The sequence below is a fragment of the Chanodichthys erythropterus genome, chromosome 21 (genome assembly GCF_024489055.1).
Source record: "Chanodichthys erythropterus isolate Z2021 chromosome 21, ASM2448905v1, whole genome shotgun sequence".
Classification (NCBI taxonomy): domain Eukaryota; kingdom Metazoa; phylum Chordata; class Actinopteri; order Cypriniformes; family Xenocyprididae; genus Chanodichthys; species Chanodichthys erythropterus.
In genome coordinates this window covers 36,405,247-36,423,388 of record NC_090241.1, presented here as the reverse complement: position 1 = coordinate 36,423,388, position 18,142 = coordinate 36,405,247, and the positions used below count along the sequence as shown (strand labels likewise).

Below are 18,142 nucleotides of genomic sequence, written 5' to 3'. Positions count from 1 at the left end.
GATGATTTAACCCAGCGACTGGGAGGTTTTAACCCAGCGATTGGGTTGATTTAACCCAGCGATTTGGTTGTTTCAACCCAGCGATTGGGTTGTTTTAACCCAGCGATTTGGTTGTTTTAACCCAGCGATCGGGTTGTTTTAACCCAGCGTTTGGGTTGTTTTAACCCAGCGACTGGGAGGTTTTAACCCAGCGATTGGGTTGATTTAACCCAGCGATTGGGTTGTTTTAACCCAGCGATTGGGTTGTTTTAACCCAGCGATTGGGTTGTTTTAACCCATCGACTAGGAGGTTTTAACCCAGCGATTTGGTTGTTTTAACCCAGCGATCGGGTTGTTTTAACCCAGCGTTTGGGTTGTTTTAACCCAGCGACTGGGAGGTTTTAACCCAGCGATTGGGTTGATTTAACCCAGCGATTGGGTTGTTTTAACCCAGCGATTGGGTTGTTTTAACCCAGCGATTGGGTTGTTTTAACCCATCGACTAGGAGGTTTTAACCCAGCGATTGGGTTGTTTTAACCCAGCGACTAGGAGGTTTTAACCCAGCGATTGGGATGTTTTAACCCAGCGATTGTGTTGATTTAACCCAGCGATTGGGTTGTTTTAACCCAGCAATTGGGTTGATTTAACCCAGCAATTGGGTTGTTTTAACCCAGCGATTGGGTTGTTTTAACCCAGTGATTGGGTTGTTTTAACCCATCGACTAGGAGGTTTTAACCCAGCGATTGGGTTGTTTTAACCCAGCGACTAGGAGGTTTTAACCCAGCGATTGGGTTGTTTTAACCCAGCGACTGGTAGGTTTTAACCCAGCGATTGGGTTGTTTTAACCCAGTGATTGGGTTGTTTTAACCCATCGACTAGGAGGTTTTAACCCAGCGATTGGGTTGTTTTAACCCAGCGACTAGGAGGTTTTAACCCAGCGATTGGGTTGTTTTAACCCAGCGACTAGGAGGTTTTAACCCAGCGATTGGGATGTTTTAACCCAGTGATTGGGTTGTTTTAACCCAGCGACTAGGAGGTTTTAACCCAGCGATTGGGTTGTTTTAACCCAGCGACTAGGAGGTTTTAACCCAGCGATTGGGATGTTTTAACCCAGCGATTGGGTTGTTTTAACCCAGCGACTAGGAGGTTTTAACCCAGCGATTGGGATGTTTTAACCCAGCGATTGGGTTGATTTAACCCAGCGATTGGGTTGTTTTAACCCAGCAATTGGGTTGATTTAACCCAGCAATTGGGTTGTTTTAACCCAGCGATTGGGTTGTTTTAACCCAGTGATTGGGTAGTTTTAACCCATCGACTAGGAGGTTTTAACCCAGCGATTGGGTTGTTTTAACCCAGCGACTAGGAGGTTTTAACCCAGCGATTGGGTTGTTTTAACCCAGCGACTGGGAGGTTTTAACCCATCGACTAGGAGGTTTTAACCCAGCGATTGGGTTGTTTTAACCCAGCGACTAGGAGGTTTTAACCCAGCGATTGGGTTGTTTTAACCCAGCGACTGGGAGGTTTTAACCCAGCGATTGGGTTGTTTTAACCCAGTGATTGGGTTGTTTTAACCCATCGACTAGGAGGTTTTAACCCAGCGATTGGGTTGTTTTAACCCAGCGACTAGGAGGTTTTAACCCAGCGAATGGGTTGTTTTAACCCAGCGACTAGGAGGTTTTAACCCAGCGATTGGGTTGTTTTGACCCAGCGATTGGCATGTTTTAACCCAGCGATTGGGTTGTTTTAACCCAGCGACTAGGAGGTTTTAACCCAGCGATTGGGTTGTTTTAACCCAGAGAAAGGGATGATTTAACCCAACAAATGGATTGACTGTTTAATGAATAATGTTCACCTTTTGATTATTATTGTTGCCTCTAGTAATTATGTGTCTGATTTTTAATTTCCAGCATATTTTGGGTTCATTTTAAGCAAGCAATACAGTAATTTTTAAACAATAGTTGGGTTAAATAAAACTACCCAGCACATTGGGCAAACATTTAACCCAACCACTGGGTTAAAACAACTCAATCGCTGGGTTTTTCCATTTTCAACCCATCTTGAGTTGTTGGTAATCCAGTATTTTTTAGAGTGTAATGGGAACATTAGTGAAACATTCTTAGAACATTTTTGTTAGCTGGGGCTTTATTGCGCAGCTCAAAGTCTAAGTTCAAACACTTTAAACTCAGACCCAGTTTTACTCTAACATTTCACAGTATTATTCAAAGACATATTGCATGGAAAATCAAAACTCTGCACATCTTATTCCTGTCAGTTCTCAGTCTGCAGTCTGCATTTACAGTACTAGTTTATGTCTTGCCAAGTCTATCGATCGCAACCCTCCAGCTGACACTTCATCAGGACGTCTCATTAAGCATCACCCCCACTTTGGCCTTTTCCTCCTCTCCTCACACGGAGCCAAAAGACGCTGTTCCACGACCTCTCAAATCCACTTTAATAACGAGCAGAACACGTTGGGCTTGACAAATGACACATGACAGAATAACTGCTGTGGATTCAATCCTCAGTTTCTGCACAGCAAAAAGCCTTGTGGAGATGCAACAAGAAAACCTCTCAAAATCTTATTTGGTCCATTTGCCATTTTTCTTGAGGGCAATTGAAACAGGATTGATGACTATGCAGTTTAGAAATTGGGTTTATATAATGTTGATTCATGCTTCAGCTGCATTGTTTGAGGGCATCAAAAGACCTCAAAATATCTGTTTAATAGTCACCTAAAAATGCATTTCCATAATGTGACATATTTTTGCACATGAATCTTAAAAAGAAAGCAATACATTAAGAATTATTTCTCTGGAATAACATGCACTGATGATTCTATGACAATAGACCAGGAATATGAACTAAGCAATTAATAGAGTCAATGTTGATTTCATGTTGACAACAAATGCATGGAATGACATTCATCTCTCCTAAAAGCACTGAAATTGCCTGATATGCATTTATTTCTAATGACTGGTGCAAAATCAGATGCATGAATTAAGTTAAAAGGCTGATTTGATAAGCATAATGAATTGCTTTCTCTAAAGCCAATAGACATTTATCACCATATATCTCTTCTGAAAGTTCAATAATGAAGATTTCAAACAGAAAGTATTGCAACAAGAAGAATGATTGGCAAAATGAAATTTTTAAGAAGCAGCAAAAAATCATTTGCCTGGTTACTGAACAATTTCAGACTTGTTTTCCGTGTTTAGTTACCTTGCTGTGAGCGTAGACGACAGATCCCAATAGTTTCCAGGTTCCTCCACGGCGATCCATGCGGATCATCCGGAGAATCTGGAGGAATCGGAGACTCCTGATGGCTGAGGTGGCAAACACATTCCCCTGCGTTCCAGCAGCCAAAACCGAGATGGAGGCAATCAGGACCATGATGTCTGAGAAACACAACAAGTGACAATGTAAACTGATGCTGGGATCAAGCTAAATATACATTAAACATTCATGTGAAAATGCAAATGTACGTGCATTTGGCAAGGTGCACACATTTTATCTCTTTATACCATGGTCTGTCTGAATACTCAATTCTGATTGGCTGGAAGATGTGCAATAAGCCTGTTAACAAGCACGAGGATGATTGAACAATTCCACAAACAGCATTACAGCTTCATATATTACTAACCAGATTGACTTCATTTCTGTCATTGATCTACAGAAGTTCTTATTGAGAATTAACAGAAGTTTAACGCTCATGTTTGTTTCATTTGAGGTCACCATAATGGTGATTTGTATTACCATTAATTGGGCTCTTAACTCTCATAATACATTTGTGTTCACTGGCTGTTGTGATAGTGTGTTTGTCTATCACATTTGCAGTAGCGATTAAAGCTGAAATGAGATCAGATTATGAGTTATAATCCTTGTGGAATTACTGATGCAATTTGAAGAGTTCACACTATTGCAGAAATCAGTTAAAAGATAAAACAATGTGTGATAGGAGAGCCAGATGACAATGTTGATTATCCTCCATTTGTTTTTCTTATCAAGTCATATTTGATCTGGCGTCTCGTGATCTTGAGTCTCTGCGAGATCTCGTGTCACTGTGAAATCATTCCTGCAATCAACAGGTGTGTGGTCTAGTGGTCCGGTCGAATCATCTAGTGTGTGTGTTCAGAGGATTATAATGCCTAAAATCGGTTGAAACTGTCTGTTTTAAAAACGGTTAAGATTTGAAAATCGTCTAGTGTGTCCTAAGCCTTACATAGAGTGTTTTTTTTTTATCATGTAGATGTAATGCAGTTAATTTCAACTTAATAAGAGTCTGTTATAGAATGCATTGTGGCATGAAGCATGTCACCATTGTTGAGATTTACATGTCTGTGTAAGAGGGTCTACGGTTGGAAAGATGCTTGAGAAGCCCTGCAGCGGTCAACCTGAAGCTTTCACACCCACTGAAGCTAAACAGGGTTGAGCCCGATCTATATATGGATGAGAGGCCATCTGAGAGACTGGGTAGTTGCGGGAAGAGGTGTTAGAGATGCCTCTGGGTCTGATCAACCTGGGGCCTGAGCGGGTCCTAATGCCCCAGTACAGTCGCAGTAAGCTGTACTGTATAAAGGGTTAAAATAAACCCCAGAAAATATGGGGTGTAACCCTGGGGCAAAAACATTCCCTACATTACATCACATACGATATAGTACTTTAATTAAATCTTATCATTTACATGGAAGCAAATATCTCATATGCTCATCAAGCCTGCATTTATTTGATCAAAAATACAGAAAAACAGTAATATTGTGAAATATTATTACAATTTAAAATGTTTTACTTTAAATATTAAAATAATTAATTATATTAAAATAATAAAACCGTCTGTCACTGAAATCTCGTAAAGCAACAAAACCGACCGCCACTGAAATCTCGTAAAGAAACAAAACTGACCGTCATTGAAATCTCGTAAAGGAACAAAATTGACCGTCACTGAAATCCCGTAAAGGAAAAAAATCGACCGTCATTGAAATCTCGTAAAGGAACAAAACTGACTGTTACTGAAATCTCGTAAAGGAACAAAATTGACTGTCACTGAAATCTCGTAAAGGAACAAAACCGACCGTTACTGAAATCTCGTAAAGGAACAAAATTGACTGTCACTGAAATCTCCGAAAGGAACAAAACCGACCGTTACTGAAATCTCGTAAAGGAACAAAATTGACTGTCACTGAAATCTCCGAAAGGAACAAAACTGACCGTTACTGAAATCTCGTAAAGGAACAAAACTGACCATTACTGAAATCTCGTAAAGGAACAAAATCGACCGTCATTGAAATCTCGTAAAGGAACAAAACTGACTGTTACTGAAATCTCGTAAAGGAACAAAATCGACCGTCATTGAAATCTCGTAAAGGAACAAAACCGACTGTTACTGAAATCTCGTAAAGGAACAAAATTGACTGTCACTGAAATCTCGTAAAGGAACAAAACTGACCGTTACTGAAATCTCGTAAAGGAACAAAATTGACTGTCACTGAAATCTCTGAAAGGAACAAAACTGACCGTTACTGAAATCTTGTAAAGGAACAAAACTGACCATTACTGAAATCTCGTAAAGGAACAAAACCGACTTCTACTGGAATCTTGTAAATGAACAAAATCGGCCGTCAATGAAATCTCTTAAAGGAACAAAACTGACCATTACTGAAATCTTGTAAAGAAACAAAACCGACTGTTACTGAAATCTCGTAAAGGAACAAAACCGACCATTACTGAAATCTTGTAAAGAAACAAAACCGACTGTTACTGAAATCTCGTAAAGGAACAAAACCGACCATCATTGAAATCTCGTAAAGGAACAAAACCGACCGTCACTGAAATCTCGTAAAGGAACAAAACCGACTGCTACTGGAATCTCAAAAAGGAACAAAACCGACCATCATTGAAATCTCGTAAAGGAACAAAACTGACTGTTACTGAAATCTCGTAAAGGAACAAAATCGACCGTCATTGAAATCTCGTAAAGGAACAAAACTGACTGTTACTGAAATCTCGTAAAGGAACAAAATTGACTGTCACTGAAATCTCGTAAAGGAACAAAACTGACTGTTACTGAAATCTCGTAAAGGAACAAAATTGACTGTCACTGAAATCTCCGAAAGGAACAAAACTGACCGTTACTGAAATCTCGTAAAGGAACAAAACTGACCATTACTGAAATCTCGTAAAGGAACAAAACCGACTGCTACTGGAATCTCGTAAAGGAACAAAACTGACCGTTACTGAAATCTTGTAAAGAAACAAAACTGACTGTTACTGAAATCTCTTAAAGGAACAAAATTGACCGTCATTGAAATCTCGTAAAAGAACAAAACCGACCGTCACTGAAATCTCGTAAAGGAACAAAATCGACCGTCATTGAAATCTCGTAAAGGAACAAAACTGACCATTACTGAAATCTCGTAAAGGAACAAAATTGACCATTACTGAAATCTCGTAAAGGAACAAAACCGACTGTTACTGAAATCTCGTAAAGGAACAAAATTGACCGTCACTGAAATCTCGTAAAGGAACAAAACCGACCGTTACTGAAATCTCGTAAAGGAACAAAACTGACCATTACTGAAATTTCGTAAAGGAACAAAACCGACTGCTACTGGAATCTCGTAAAGGAACAAAATCAGCCGTCAATGAAATCTCTTAAAGGAACAAAACTGACCGTTACTGAAATCTCGTAAAGGAACAAAACTGACCATTACTGAAATCTCGTAAAGGAACAAAACTGACCATTACTGAAATCTCGTAAAGGAACAAAACTGACCGTTACTGAAATCTTGTAAAGGAACAAAACCGACTGTTACTGAAATCTCGTAAAGGAACAAAACCGACCATCATTGAAATCTCTTAAAGGAACAAAACTGACTGTTACTGAAATCTCGTAAAGGAACAAAACTGACCGTTACTGAAATCTTGTAAAGGAACAAAACTGACTGTTACTGAAATCTCGTAAAGGAACAAAATCGGCCGTCAATGAAATCTCTTAAAGGAACAAAACCGACTGTTACTGAAATCTCGTAAAGGAACAAAACTGACCGTTACTGAAATCTTGTAAAGGAACAAAACTGACTGTTACTGAAATCTCGTAAAGGAACAAAATTGACCGTCATTGAAATCTCGTAAAGGAACAAAACCGACCGTCACTGAAATCTCGTAAAGGAACAAAATCGACCGTCATTGAAATCTCGTAAAGGAACAAAACTGACTGTTACTGAAATCTCGTAAAGGAACAAAACTGACCATTATTGAAATCTTGTAAAGAAACAAAACCGACTGTTACTGAAATCTCGTAAAGGAACAAAACCGACCATCATTGAAATCTCGTAAAGGAACAAAACCGACCGTCACTGAAATCTCGTAAAGGAACAAAACCGACTGCTACTGGAATCTCGTAAAGGAACAAAAGCGGCCGTCAATGAAATCTCTTAAAGGAACAAAACCAACTGCTACTGAAATCTCGTAAAGGAACAAAACTGACCGTTACTGAAATCTTGTAAAGAAACAAAACTGACTGTTACTGAAATCTCTTAAAGGAACAAAATTGACCGTCATTGAAATCTCGTAAAAGAACAAGACCGACCGTCACTGAAATCTCGTAAAGGAACAAAATCGACCGTCATTGAAATCTCGTAAAGGAACAAAACTGACCATTACTGAAATCTCGTAAAGGAACAAAATTGACCATCACTGAAATCTCGTAAAGGAACAAAACCGACTGTTACTGAAATCTCGTAAAGGAACAAAATTGACCGTCACTGAAATCTCGTAAAGGAACAAAACCGACCGTTACTGAAATCTCGTAAAGGAACAAAACTGACCATTACTGAAATTTCGTAAAGGAACAAAACCGACTGCTACTGGAATCTCGTAAAGGAACAAAATCAGCCGTCAATGAAATCTCTTAAAGGAACAAAACTGACCGTTACTGAAATCTCGTAAAGGAACAAAACTGACCATTACTGAAATCTCGTAAAGGAACAAAACTGACCATTACTGAAATCTCGTAAAGGAACAAAACTGACCGTTACTGAAATCTTGTAAAGGAACAAAACCGACTGTTACTGAAATCTCGTAAAGGAACAAAACCGACCATCATTGAAATCTCTTAAAGGAACAAAACTGACTGTTACTGAAATCTCGTAAAGGAACAAAACTGACCGTTACTGAAATCTTGTAAAGGAACAAAACTGACTGTTACTGAAATCTCGTAAAGGAACAAAATCGGCCGTCAATGAAATCTCTTAAAGGAACAAAACCGACTGTTACTGAAATCTCGTAAAGGAACAAAACTGACCGTTACTGAAATCTTGTAAAGGAACAAAACTGACTGTTACTGAAATCTCGTAAAGGAACAAAATTGACCGTCATTGAAATCTCGTAAAGGAACAAAACCGACCGTCACTGAAATCTCGTAAAGGAACAAAATCGACCGTCATTGAAATCTCGTAAAGGAACAAAACTGACTGTTACTGAAATCTCGTAAAGGAACAAAATTGACCGTCACTGAAATCTCGTAAAGGAACAAAACCGACCGTTACTGAAATCTCGTAAAGGAACAAAACTGACCATTACTGAAATCTCGTAAAGGAACAAAACCGACTGCTACTGGAATCTCGTATAGGACCAAAATCGGCCGTCAATGAAATATCTTAAAGGAACAAAACCGACTGTTACTGAAATCTTGTAAAGGAACAAAACCGACCGTTACTGAAATCTCGTAAAGGAACAAAACTGACCATCATTGAAATCTCTTAAAGGAACAAAACTGACCGTTACTGAAATCTCGTAAAGGAACATAACCGACTGTTACTGGAATCTCGTAAAGGAACAAAACCGGCCGTCAATGAAATCTCGTAAAGGAACAAAACTGACTGTTACTGAAATCTCTTAAAGGAACAAAACCGACCGTTACTGAAATCTCGTAAAGGAACAAAACTGACCATTACTGAAATCTCGTAAAGGAACAAAACTGACTGCTACTGGAATCTCGTAAAGGAACAAAATCGGCTGTCAATGAAATCTCTTAAAGGAACAAAACCGACTGTTACTGAAATCTCGTAAAGGAACAAAACTGACCGTTACTGAAATCTTGTAAAGGAACAAAACCGACCGTTACTGAAATCTCGTAAAGGAACAAAATTGACTGTTACTGAAATCTCTTAAAGGAACAAAACCGACCGTTACTGGAATCTCGTAAAGGAATAAAACCGACTGCTACTGAAATCTCGTAAAGGAACAAAATTGACTGTTACTGAAATCTCTTAAAGGAACAAAACCGACCGTTACTGAAATCTTGTAAAGGAACAAAACCGACCGTTACTGAAATCTCGTAAAGGAACAAAATTGACCATCATTGAAATCTCTTAAAGGAACAAAACTGACCGTTACTGAAATCTCGTAAAGGAACAAAACCGACTGTTACTGGAATCTCGTAAAGGAACAAAATCGGCCGTCACTGAAAAAAAAACCTCGAGCGTCACTGAAATCCTGTAACAAAAAAAAAAACAAAACGATTGAGATCTCGCAAGATTAAAAAAAAAATCGCACAAAAATATTTTAAGATGAAACATAAACACATCAAGAATCAACACATGAATCTCAACAATGGTGACAATCAAAAATGTCATGGGTCATTGACAATAGTAAAAAACTCCCAGCATGCATCACAGCATGAATAAATTATGCAGCTGAATTGTCCTATTATTTTCTTAAATTCTAACTATTTGCTTTTATTGAAAAAATGTTATTAAGAGTTACTTTGAAACAATTTTCACACAGAAACTGCTAGTAAATTTCACAAATAATTACACAGAAACGACACATTGAATTAAACATGAATTTTCAAAGTAAAAATGATTGTATTCCAATAATCTTTGTTTTATTTATAGCAAACTGGACCCACCGATAACACAAAAAGGTTTCCGGGCGAATTTGAGTCTTCCCCTCCATCCTCTGTATCGACAACAGCATCCTGCAGACCAGATCCTCACGATATATTCCACTCCGAAAACCACGATGGTTACAATTTCCTACAGACACACAGATAGACATCGAGTTACCATGATGACCGTGTGACACTGTGATCAAAGTACATGTGTTCATCAATATCTGTGATATTATATACCAGGATATAGAGGGCATCTTCAGAGCTCTTCTCATATTCTTTGATGGTGGAGAACACGGACAAAACCAGACAGGAGAAAACCAGCAGAAACCTGAAATGACAAGAGAAAAAATGTGCATTTGTGCAAAATAAGACCAGATGCATGTATATGCCGATTTGATGAGCATAATGAATGGTTTTATCATGTTACACCTTTTAAGATGGAGTGTACTTGTGTAATCTGTCCTTCAAATGCCACATTAAAGTGCGTAATTGCATTGCTGACACTGTTTTTCTCACCATCTCTCTGTCAGCGTGAGCTCTGCTGCGGTTCCTCCACAAACTCAATAAGAATCCTGCAGGAAGTGCTGAGCTCGGCGCTAACAGCGCTACAGCCACAGACGTGAGTAATAGCGGGATATCAGGCTAGAGCTAACACACGCTAACCCTCGCTACACATTTCACTATTTATTGACAGAAACATTAGCATTCTCATAACACAAGACCTCAGGCGGCCAATATGACAGAGTAATGTGTTTTTACATTATCATCTCATGCAAGATTCTCAAAAACAAAGCTTGCTCACCTGTACGGAAGCCCTGAACTACGGAAGCCCTGAACCGCATGGTGAAAAAAAAAAAAAAAAAACTTGGTAGGGAGGAAAAAAAAATCGAAAAGTTATCTCGTTATTTCAACATAATAAGTCGTTATAACGACATAATATCTCGTTATTTCAAGATATTAAGTCGTTATAACGACATATTATCTCGTTATTTCAACATAATAAGTCGTTATAACGACATAATATCTCGTTATTTCAACATAATAAGTCGTTATTTCAACATAATAACTCTTCATTATCTATCAAGTATGATAAAGGAGGTTTGCTTTTTAACGTCCCCAGTGGCGCAACGCTAAAGTATTGGACCGCCAGTCTAGCTTTTACTGCGATCGCCGCGGTTTCGAATCCGCCTTTTGCCGAGTTCGTTCTTCTCTAGTTTCACATCACATTTCAAAAAAGGCATTTATTTTCAAAGGAAATTAAAACAATGTTATAAAAGTGCAAATAACCTGCCTAACGAGTGTTTAATAACATTAAACGTATTTATTGGGCAGGGTTAGCAGCATGTTCGATATTACCCACTAGAGGGCAGAATAACACAGGGAATCAATTAAAGAATGCAATAGTTATGTTGAACTACTGTTACAATTTGGTGCTCCAAAATCACAGAGCTTTATCATGGGAATTTGCGTTCATCCCAGGCTAACCTTTATTGAGGTTAAATTTATTAGACCATAGTAAATAAAACAATTTACAGTGCAAATGTCAGGGGTCCAATCTGATTTGAACTATAATAAAACATAGAGATGCACTAGTCCAGGGGCCAAAAACGTTTTTAAGCTGGGTTTTTTTTATTATTATTCTGGGCTTGCAAACAAACTGCTTTGTAATATTTTCCCAAAATTTAATCTGTGTATTTACAAAGTATGTAAGCATGTATGTAATTTAAATTAAAAACAACTGCTCATGCTCATGTGCATAACATCTTTGACTATGATAAAAAAAAATGCCTCTAATATCCAAATGCCAGTGTTTGCCTCAAATATCAAAGATATATTTGTTTAAGACCTGTTTGGCCTGTGAAAAAATAAACAACAAATAAATTTGCTTTAAAAAAAAACTGCAACCAGTATCAGAATCAGACGTTTTGCTTCTTATAAAAATTTAAATTGGCCATGATAAATCAAAATAGTAAATAATCATAAAAATCGAATAGACTTTTCACTGTAAAAAAACAAAAAAAACAATGCAGTTTTCTTGCAAATTAATTTGTTGTTCATATGTTTAATATTAATGCAACTATCTGCACACTAAGGTTATTATAAGAAGAAGGTAATTCGGCCCGCATATGGTTCATTTCTTTCCAGTCCGTCCCTCAAACTAAAATGAGTTTGACACCCCTACAGATGCTATTTACACTAAGTGAAAATACCGATACATCCTATTTATACTAAATGACAATAGCAGCATTTTCACGATATGCTATTTATACTAGGTGAAATAGCGATATATTCTATTGACACCCTGTAAAAGCAGCCTATCAGTTCTTTGCAAGAAGTGTAAATAGTATTTATGCTGTAGGCTAGTATTGGCAGATAATAATATCAGAGTGATTATATTTATTAAAATTATTAAATGGATGCTGCATTATTGGGAGAATAAAACCCCTCCACTTTCCACCAACCCCATACTCAATGAATACTTTTAATATTATTAAACACTTGTTCACAGCGATCGCTGTAAAAGCCAAAATCTGAAACCACATGTTATTGTTATGCCACTGAATACATTAAATTACAACTGTCCCTTTTTAAACTTGAGTGGCCCAACCAGACACTGGAGCTATACTGTAAAGAGTGTTTGTCAACAAGGGACGCTATTTGCACTTACTGTAAATAGACACTCCGTGTCCTATTATTTCAATATATTAGCACCTATTTTGATTTTTATATCTTTAGAAAATATTACACAACAGTTTGTTTGCAAGCTCAGAATAATAATAAAAAAACCCAGCTTAAAAACGTTTTTGGCCCCTGGACTAGTGCATCTCTATGTTTTATTATAGTTCAAATCAGATTGGACCCCTGACATTTGCACTGTAAATTGTTTTATTTACTATGGTCTAATAAATTTAACCTCAATAAAGGTTAGCCTGGGATGAACGCAAATTCCCATGATAAACCTCTGTGATTTTGGAGCACCAAATTGTAACAGTAGTTCAACATAACTATTGCATTCTTTAATTGATTCCCTGTGTTATTCTGCCCTCTAGTGGGTAATATCGAACATGCTGCTAACCCTGCCCAATAAATACTTTTAATGTTATTAAACACTCGTTAGGCAGGTTATTTGCACTTTTATAACATTGTTTTAATTTCCTTTGAAAATAAATGCCTTTTTTGAAATGTGATGTGAAACTAGAGAAGAACGAACTCGGCAAAAGGCGGATTCGAAACCGCGGCGATCGCAGTAAAAGCTAGACTGGCGGTCCAATACTTTAGCGTTGCGCCACTGGGGACGTTAAAAAGCAAACTTCCTTTATCATACTTGATAGATAATGAAGAGTTATTATGTTGAAATAACGACTTATTATGTTGAAATAACGAGATATTATGTCGTTATAACGACTTATTATGTTGAAATAACGAGATAATATGTCGTTATAACGACTTAATATCTTGAAATAACGAGATATTATGTCGTTATAACGACTTATTATGTTGAAATAACGAGATATTATGTCGTTATAACGACTTATTATGTTGAAATAACGAGATATTATGTTGAAATAACGAGAGATTATGTCGTTATAACGACTTATTATGTTGAAATAACGAGATAACATTTCGATTTTTTTTTTCTCCCTACCAAGTTTTTTTTTTTTTTTTTTCACCATGCGGTTCAGGGCTTCCGTACACCTGCCATCTACTCTATAGAAAAAAGATAACCTTTAGAGAAAGTGGTTACACCACGAGCAATGACAAAACTATTATCTTTTAATAATTTATAAAGCATACTGAGAAACGTTAGGTTGACCCAATTTCTTTTAGTGTGTCATAGCTGTTAAATTTAGGTAGATTTTACTCAAAGCATGGGATGAAATTTATTTAATTTGTTTTTACAGAGAAGGCAAGTACTAAAATAACTAAAACTAATAAATGAAAGTAATAAAATGTATTTAAAAAATGTATTTAATAAAACAATTTAAAACGTATTTAAAAAAAGTAATAAAATGACAAAAACACATAACAAAATTACAAAAACTTTAATTAAATTTAAAATGTAAACAGAAAATATCAAATAAAAAAACAGAAAATTAATATAAAATATTAAAATCTGTAAACTATTAGATGTAATGCAATTTCATTAGAAAAATAATAAATAATATAATTAAAATAAATAATTAAATAGATAATAATATACTGTAGTGTATATATATACATATATTTGAAATTCATTATATAAAAAGGAAAAATAAATAATATATTATATGTGATATTTTATAAATATATTCAATAGATAAACAGTTAACTGTTACATCTAATGCAATTCCATTAGAAAACAAAAATAGATAAAAATATACTGTAGTGTGTATATATATACACACACACATGCACATATACATACATATATTATATATAATATTATATTGATAATAATAATAATATATATGTGTGTGTGTGTAGAAAGAAAGAAAGAAAGAAAGAAAGAAAGAAAGAAAGAAAGAAAGAAAGAAAGAAAGAAAGAAAGAAAGAAAGAAAGAAAGAAAGAAAGAAAGAAAGAAAGAAAGTAAAAGAAAAGAAAAGAATGAAAAAGAAAGAAAGTTGCAGTAATATGCTACAGTTTGGTAATTTTGTGTATTATTTTCACATATTTTAAGTACTTTGATCATCTTTGGTCATTAAATCTTGAGCTGCAGTACAGATTCTTCTCTGTTTCTTGTCTTTACGTCTCAACATGAGTCTGTTTGCACCAGCATGATGATAGAGGAATCTCATTTTCTCTACAAGGTCACTTCATGGAAGGATGAAAAACTAATATTCAAACAGATTTAGTAACCGTGATTGACAGTGATGACGCTGATGAAGACTCGACACTCTTGATTTGTGTTTTCACAGCAACATAATTTCACTCAGTAAAAAGCTGGATAAAAGAGTGAAGTAATCCTTCCCAGTGGGAATGTAAAGTGTAATTGGACTTACGTTCGGCACCGCTGGCCAAGTGTGTAAAGCTACAGAGCGCAGACGACTCCTGAGCACTTCAGAGGAGTTTTCTGCCTCTTTAGGTCTATTTTTACGCTCACAAACATCTTGATCAGCAGATTCTTCTAATGAATATCAAGGGGAACAAGAGCTGGACTGTTCGTGTTTAATCAGGATTAATTAGCTGGTGATTAGATGAATAGAACAAGCAAAAGCACACACACACACACCGATACTATCATAACTTCAAGCATATAAAACATTTAATTTGCATCTATGCAGCTCGTGTTTCTGAATGCAGTCTGTCCAGCAGTCGTGTCCTCTGCAAACCGCCTCTGTCCAGTGGATTGGATGACAAGACTACAGCTCTAATTATAGATTATCGACCCCAAACTAAAACTCCACATCAATGCAGAGAAGAGCCGTCTCGCCCGCTCCTGCTGAGAACACGTGAGAGACGGGAATCTTTCCCCATTTGGGATGCAAATGATTTTCCAGTGGAATCAAGCAGGCCTCCTGGTTCAGGCTCATCCTGCTGAGCGAGTTTAACGTGTGAGAGCAGCGGAAATGTAGGAAGGGATGCATTTTGCATTAAAAAAACATGTGACGTTCATCTACTCTACTGCAGTGTGAGATGATCCTGTCATTGATTAGTCACTGATTTTCTTTCCTACATCACAGCAGATTCATGATTTCCTCATCCAAACTCACACGCTTTAGAAAACTAATAACACTCCTGATGGTTTTCTTGAGATAATTGAACAGTCCCTCACAGGAAGCTGCTGTATTTCCATTCATTTACACTAATGCATTCACATCACGTGTCTTTCCTCATCTTCTCTTTTCATACTCTCTTGATTTACTCCTTCATCTGATTCACACTAAATCAGCAAGGCAGGATGGAGAAACCAAAGAGAGAAACTACTTGTACATTTCCTGGATGAAACAGCAGTGATTACAACACTGCAAGAAACAACATGGTTTTTACTGTGTCATGCATTTTGAATATGAAATGTAAAGGGAGATTTTTAGAACTTTAATTATTTGTTAAGTATCAGGTTTTAAAGAAACCAGCATCATTTTCTCTGAAATCAGCATTTCTGAGCTCAGTCTAATTTAAAGAGTTTAAATTCCAAACAAATTCCTGAATTTGAATTGATGTAGCAAGCAGGATGCAGAATTACAATTTGAATTTGAAGTGGAAGTAAATGCAAAGAAAATCAAAAGAAAAGTAATAAAGCTTAATTTTAAAAACTCGCAATTCCAACTTTATAACACGCAACTTTATATCTCACAATTACGAATTTATAATTTATATCACAATTCTGACAATTTATATATTATATATATCGCAATTTATATAAAGTCAGAATTGCATGTTAAAGTCTGAATTGCGTGTTATAAAGTCGGAATTGCGAAATATAAAGTCGGAATTGCGTGTTATAAAGTCGGAATTGTGAGATATAAAGTCTGAATTGCGTGTTATAAAGTCAGAATTGCGTGTTATAAAGTCGGAATTGCGAGATATAAAGTCGGAATTAAAGTCGGAATTGCGAGATATAAAGTCGGAATTGCGTGTTATAAAGTCAGAATTGTGTGTAATAAAGTCGGAATTGCGAGTTATAAAGTCGGAATTGCGTGTTATAAAGTCGGAATTGTGAGATATAAAGTCGGAATTGTGTATTATAAAGTCGGAATTGCGTGTTATAACGTCAGAATTGTGTGTTATAAAGTCGGAATTGCGCGTTATAAAGTCGGAATTGTGAGATATAAAGTTTTAATTGTGAGATATAAAGTCGGAATTGTGTGTAATAAAGTCAGAATTGCGTGTTATAAAGTCATAATTGCATGTTATAAAGTCGGAATTGCGAAATATAAAGTCGGAATTGCGTGTTATAAAGTTGGAATTGTGAGATATAAAGTCAGAATTGCGTGTTATAAAGTCAGAATTGCGTGTTATAAAGTCGGAATTGCTGGATATAAAGTCGGAATTAAAGTCGGAATTGCGAGATATAAAGTCGGAATTGTGTGTTATAAAGTCGGAATTGTGTGTAATAAAGTCAGAATTGCGTGTTATAAAGTCATAATTGCATGTTATAAAGTCGGAATTGCGAAATATAAAGTCGGAATTGCGTGTTATAAAGTTGGAATTGTGAGATATAAAGTCAGAATTGCGTGTTATAAAGTCAGAATTGCTGGATATAAAGTCGGAATTAAAGTCGGAATTGCGAGATATAAAGTCGGAATTGCGTGTTATAAAGTCGGAATTGTGTGTGATAAAGTCGGAATTGCGAGTTATAAAGTCGGAATTGTGAGATAAAGTCAGAATTGTGTGTTATAAAGTCGGAATTGCGTGTTAAAAAGTCGGAATTGTGAGATATAAAGTCGGAATTGTGTATTATAAAGTCGGAATTGCGAGTTATAAAGTCGGAATTGTGAGATAAAGTCAGAATTGTGTATTATAAAGTTGGAATTGCGTGTTATAAAGTCAGAATTGTGTGTTATAAAGTCGGAATTGTGAGATATAAAGTCGGAATTGTGTATTATAAAGTCGGAATTGCGTGTTAAAAAGTCGGAATTGTGAGATATAAAGTCGGAATTGTGTATTATAAAGTCGGAATTGCGTGTTATAAAGTCAGAATTGTGTGTTATAAAGTCGGAATTGCGTGTTAAAAAGTCGGAATTGTGAGATATAAAGTCGGAATTGTGTATTATAAAGTCGGAATTGCGTGTTATAAAGTCGGAATTGTGAGATATAAAGTTTTAATTGTGAGATATAAAGTCGGAATTGTGTGTTATAAAGTCGGAATAGTGTGTAATAAAGTCAGAATTGCGTGTTATAAAGTCATAATTGCATGTTATAAAGTCGGAATTGCGAAATATAAAGTCGGAATTGCGTGTTATAAAGTCGGAATTGTGAGATATAAAGTCAGAATTGCGTGTTATAAAGTCGGAATTGCGGGATATAAAGTCGGAATCAAAGTCGGAATTGCGAGATATAAAGTCGGAATTGCGTGTTATAAAGTCGGAATTGTGTGTAATAAAGTCGGAATTGCATGTTAAAAAGTCGGAATTGTGAGATATAAAGTCGGAATTGTGTATTATAAAGTCGGAATTGCGTGTTATAAAGTCAGAATTGTGTGTTATAAAGTCGGAATTGCGTGTTATAAAGTCGGAATTGTGAGATATAAAGTTTTAATTGTGAGATATAAAGTCGGAATTGTGTGTTATAAAGTTGGAATTGTGTGTAATAAAGTCAGAATTGCGTGTTATAAAGTCATAATTGCATGT

At 36.2% G+C, this 18,142-nt stretch overlaps 1 protein-coding gene across 3 annotated transcripts in view; it reads right to left on the bottom strand.

Moving 5' to 3' along the window:
* The window catches only part of LOC137011124 (potassium voltage-gated channel subfamily KQT member 2), a 60,342-nt gene that overhangs the window by 29,123 nt on the left and 13,077 nt on the right, over positions 1–18,142 (bottom strand). For 2 of the 3 annotated variants that reach the window (XM_067373751.1, XM_067373753.1), the window contains exons 2-4: positions 10,109–10,199; positions 9,887–10,013; positions 3,199–3,374 (exon numbers count right to left, since the gene is read on the bottom strand). In XM_067373751.1, the coding sequence (XP_067229852.1) occupies positions 3,199–3,374; positions 9,887–10,013; positions 10,109–10,199 (394 nt within the window). Of the gene's footprint in view, positions 1–3,198; positions 3,375–9,886; positions 10,014–10,108; positions 10,200–10,300; positions 10,328–18,142 lie in introns of those variants that run through there. The other variant, XM_067373752.1, reaches the window with a different exon arrangement.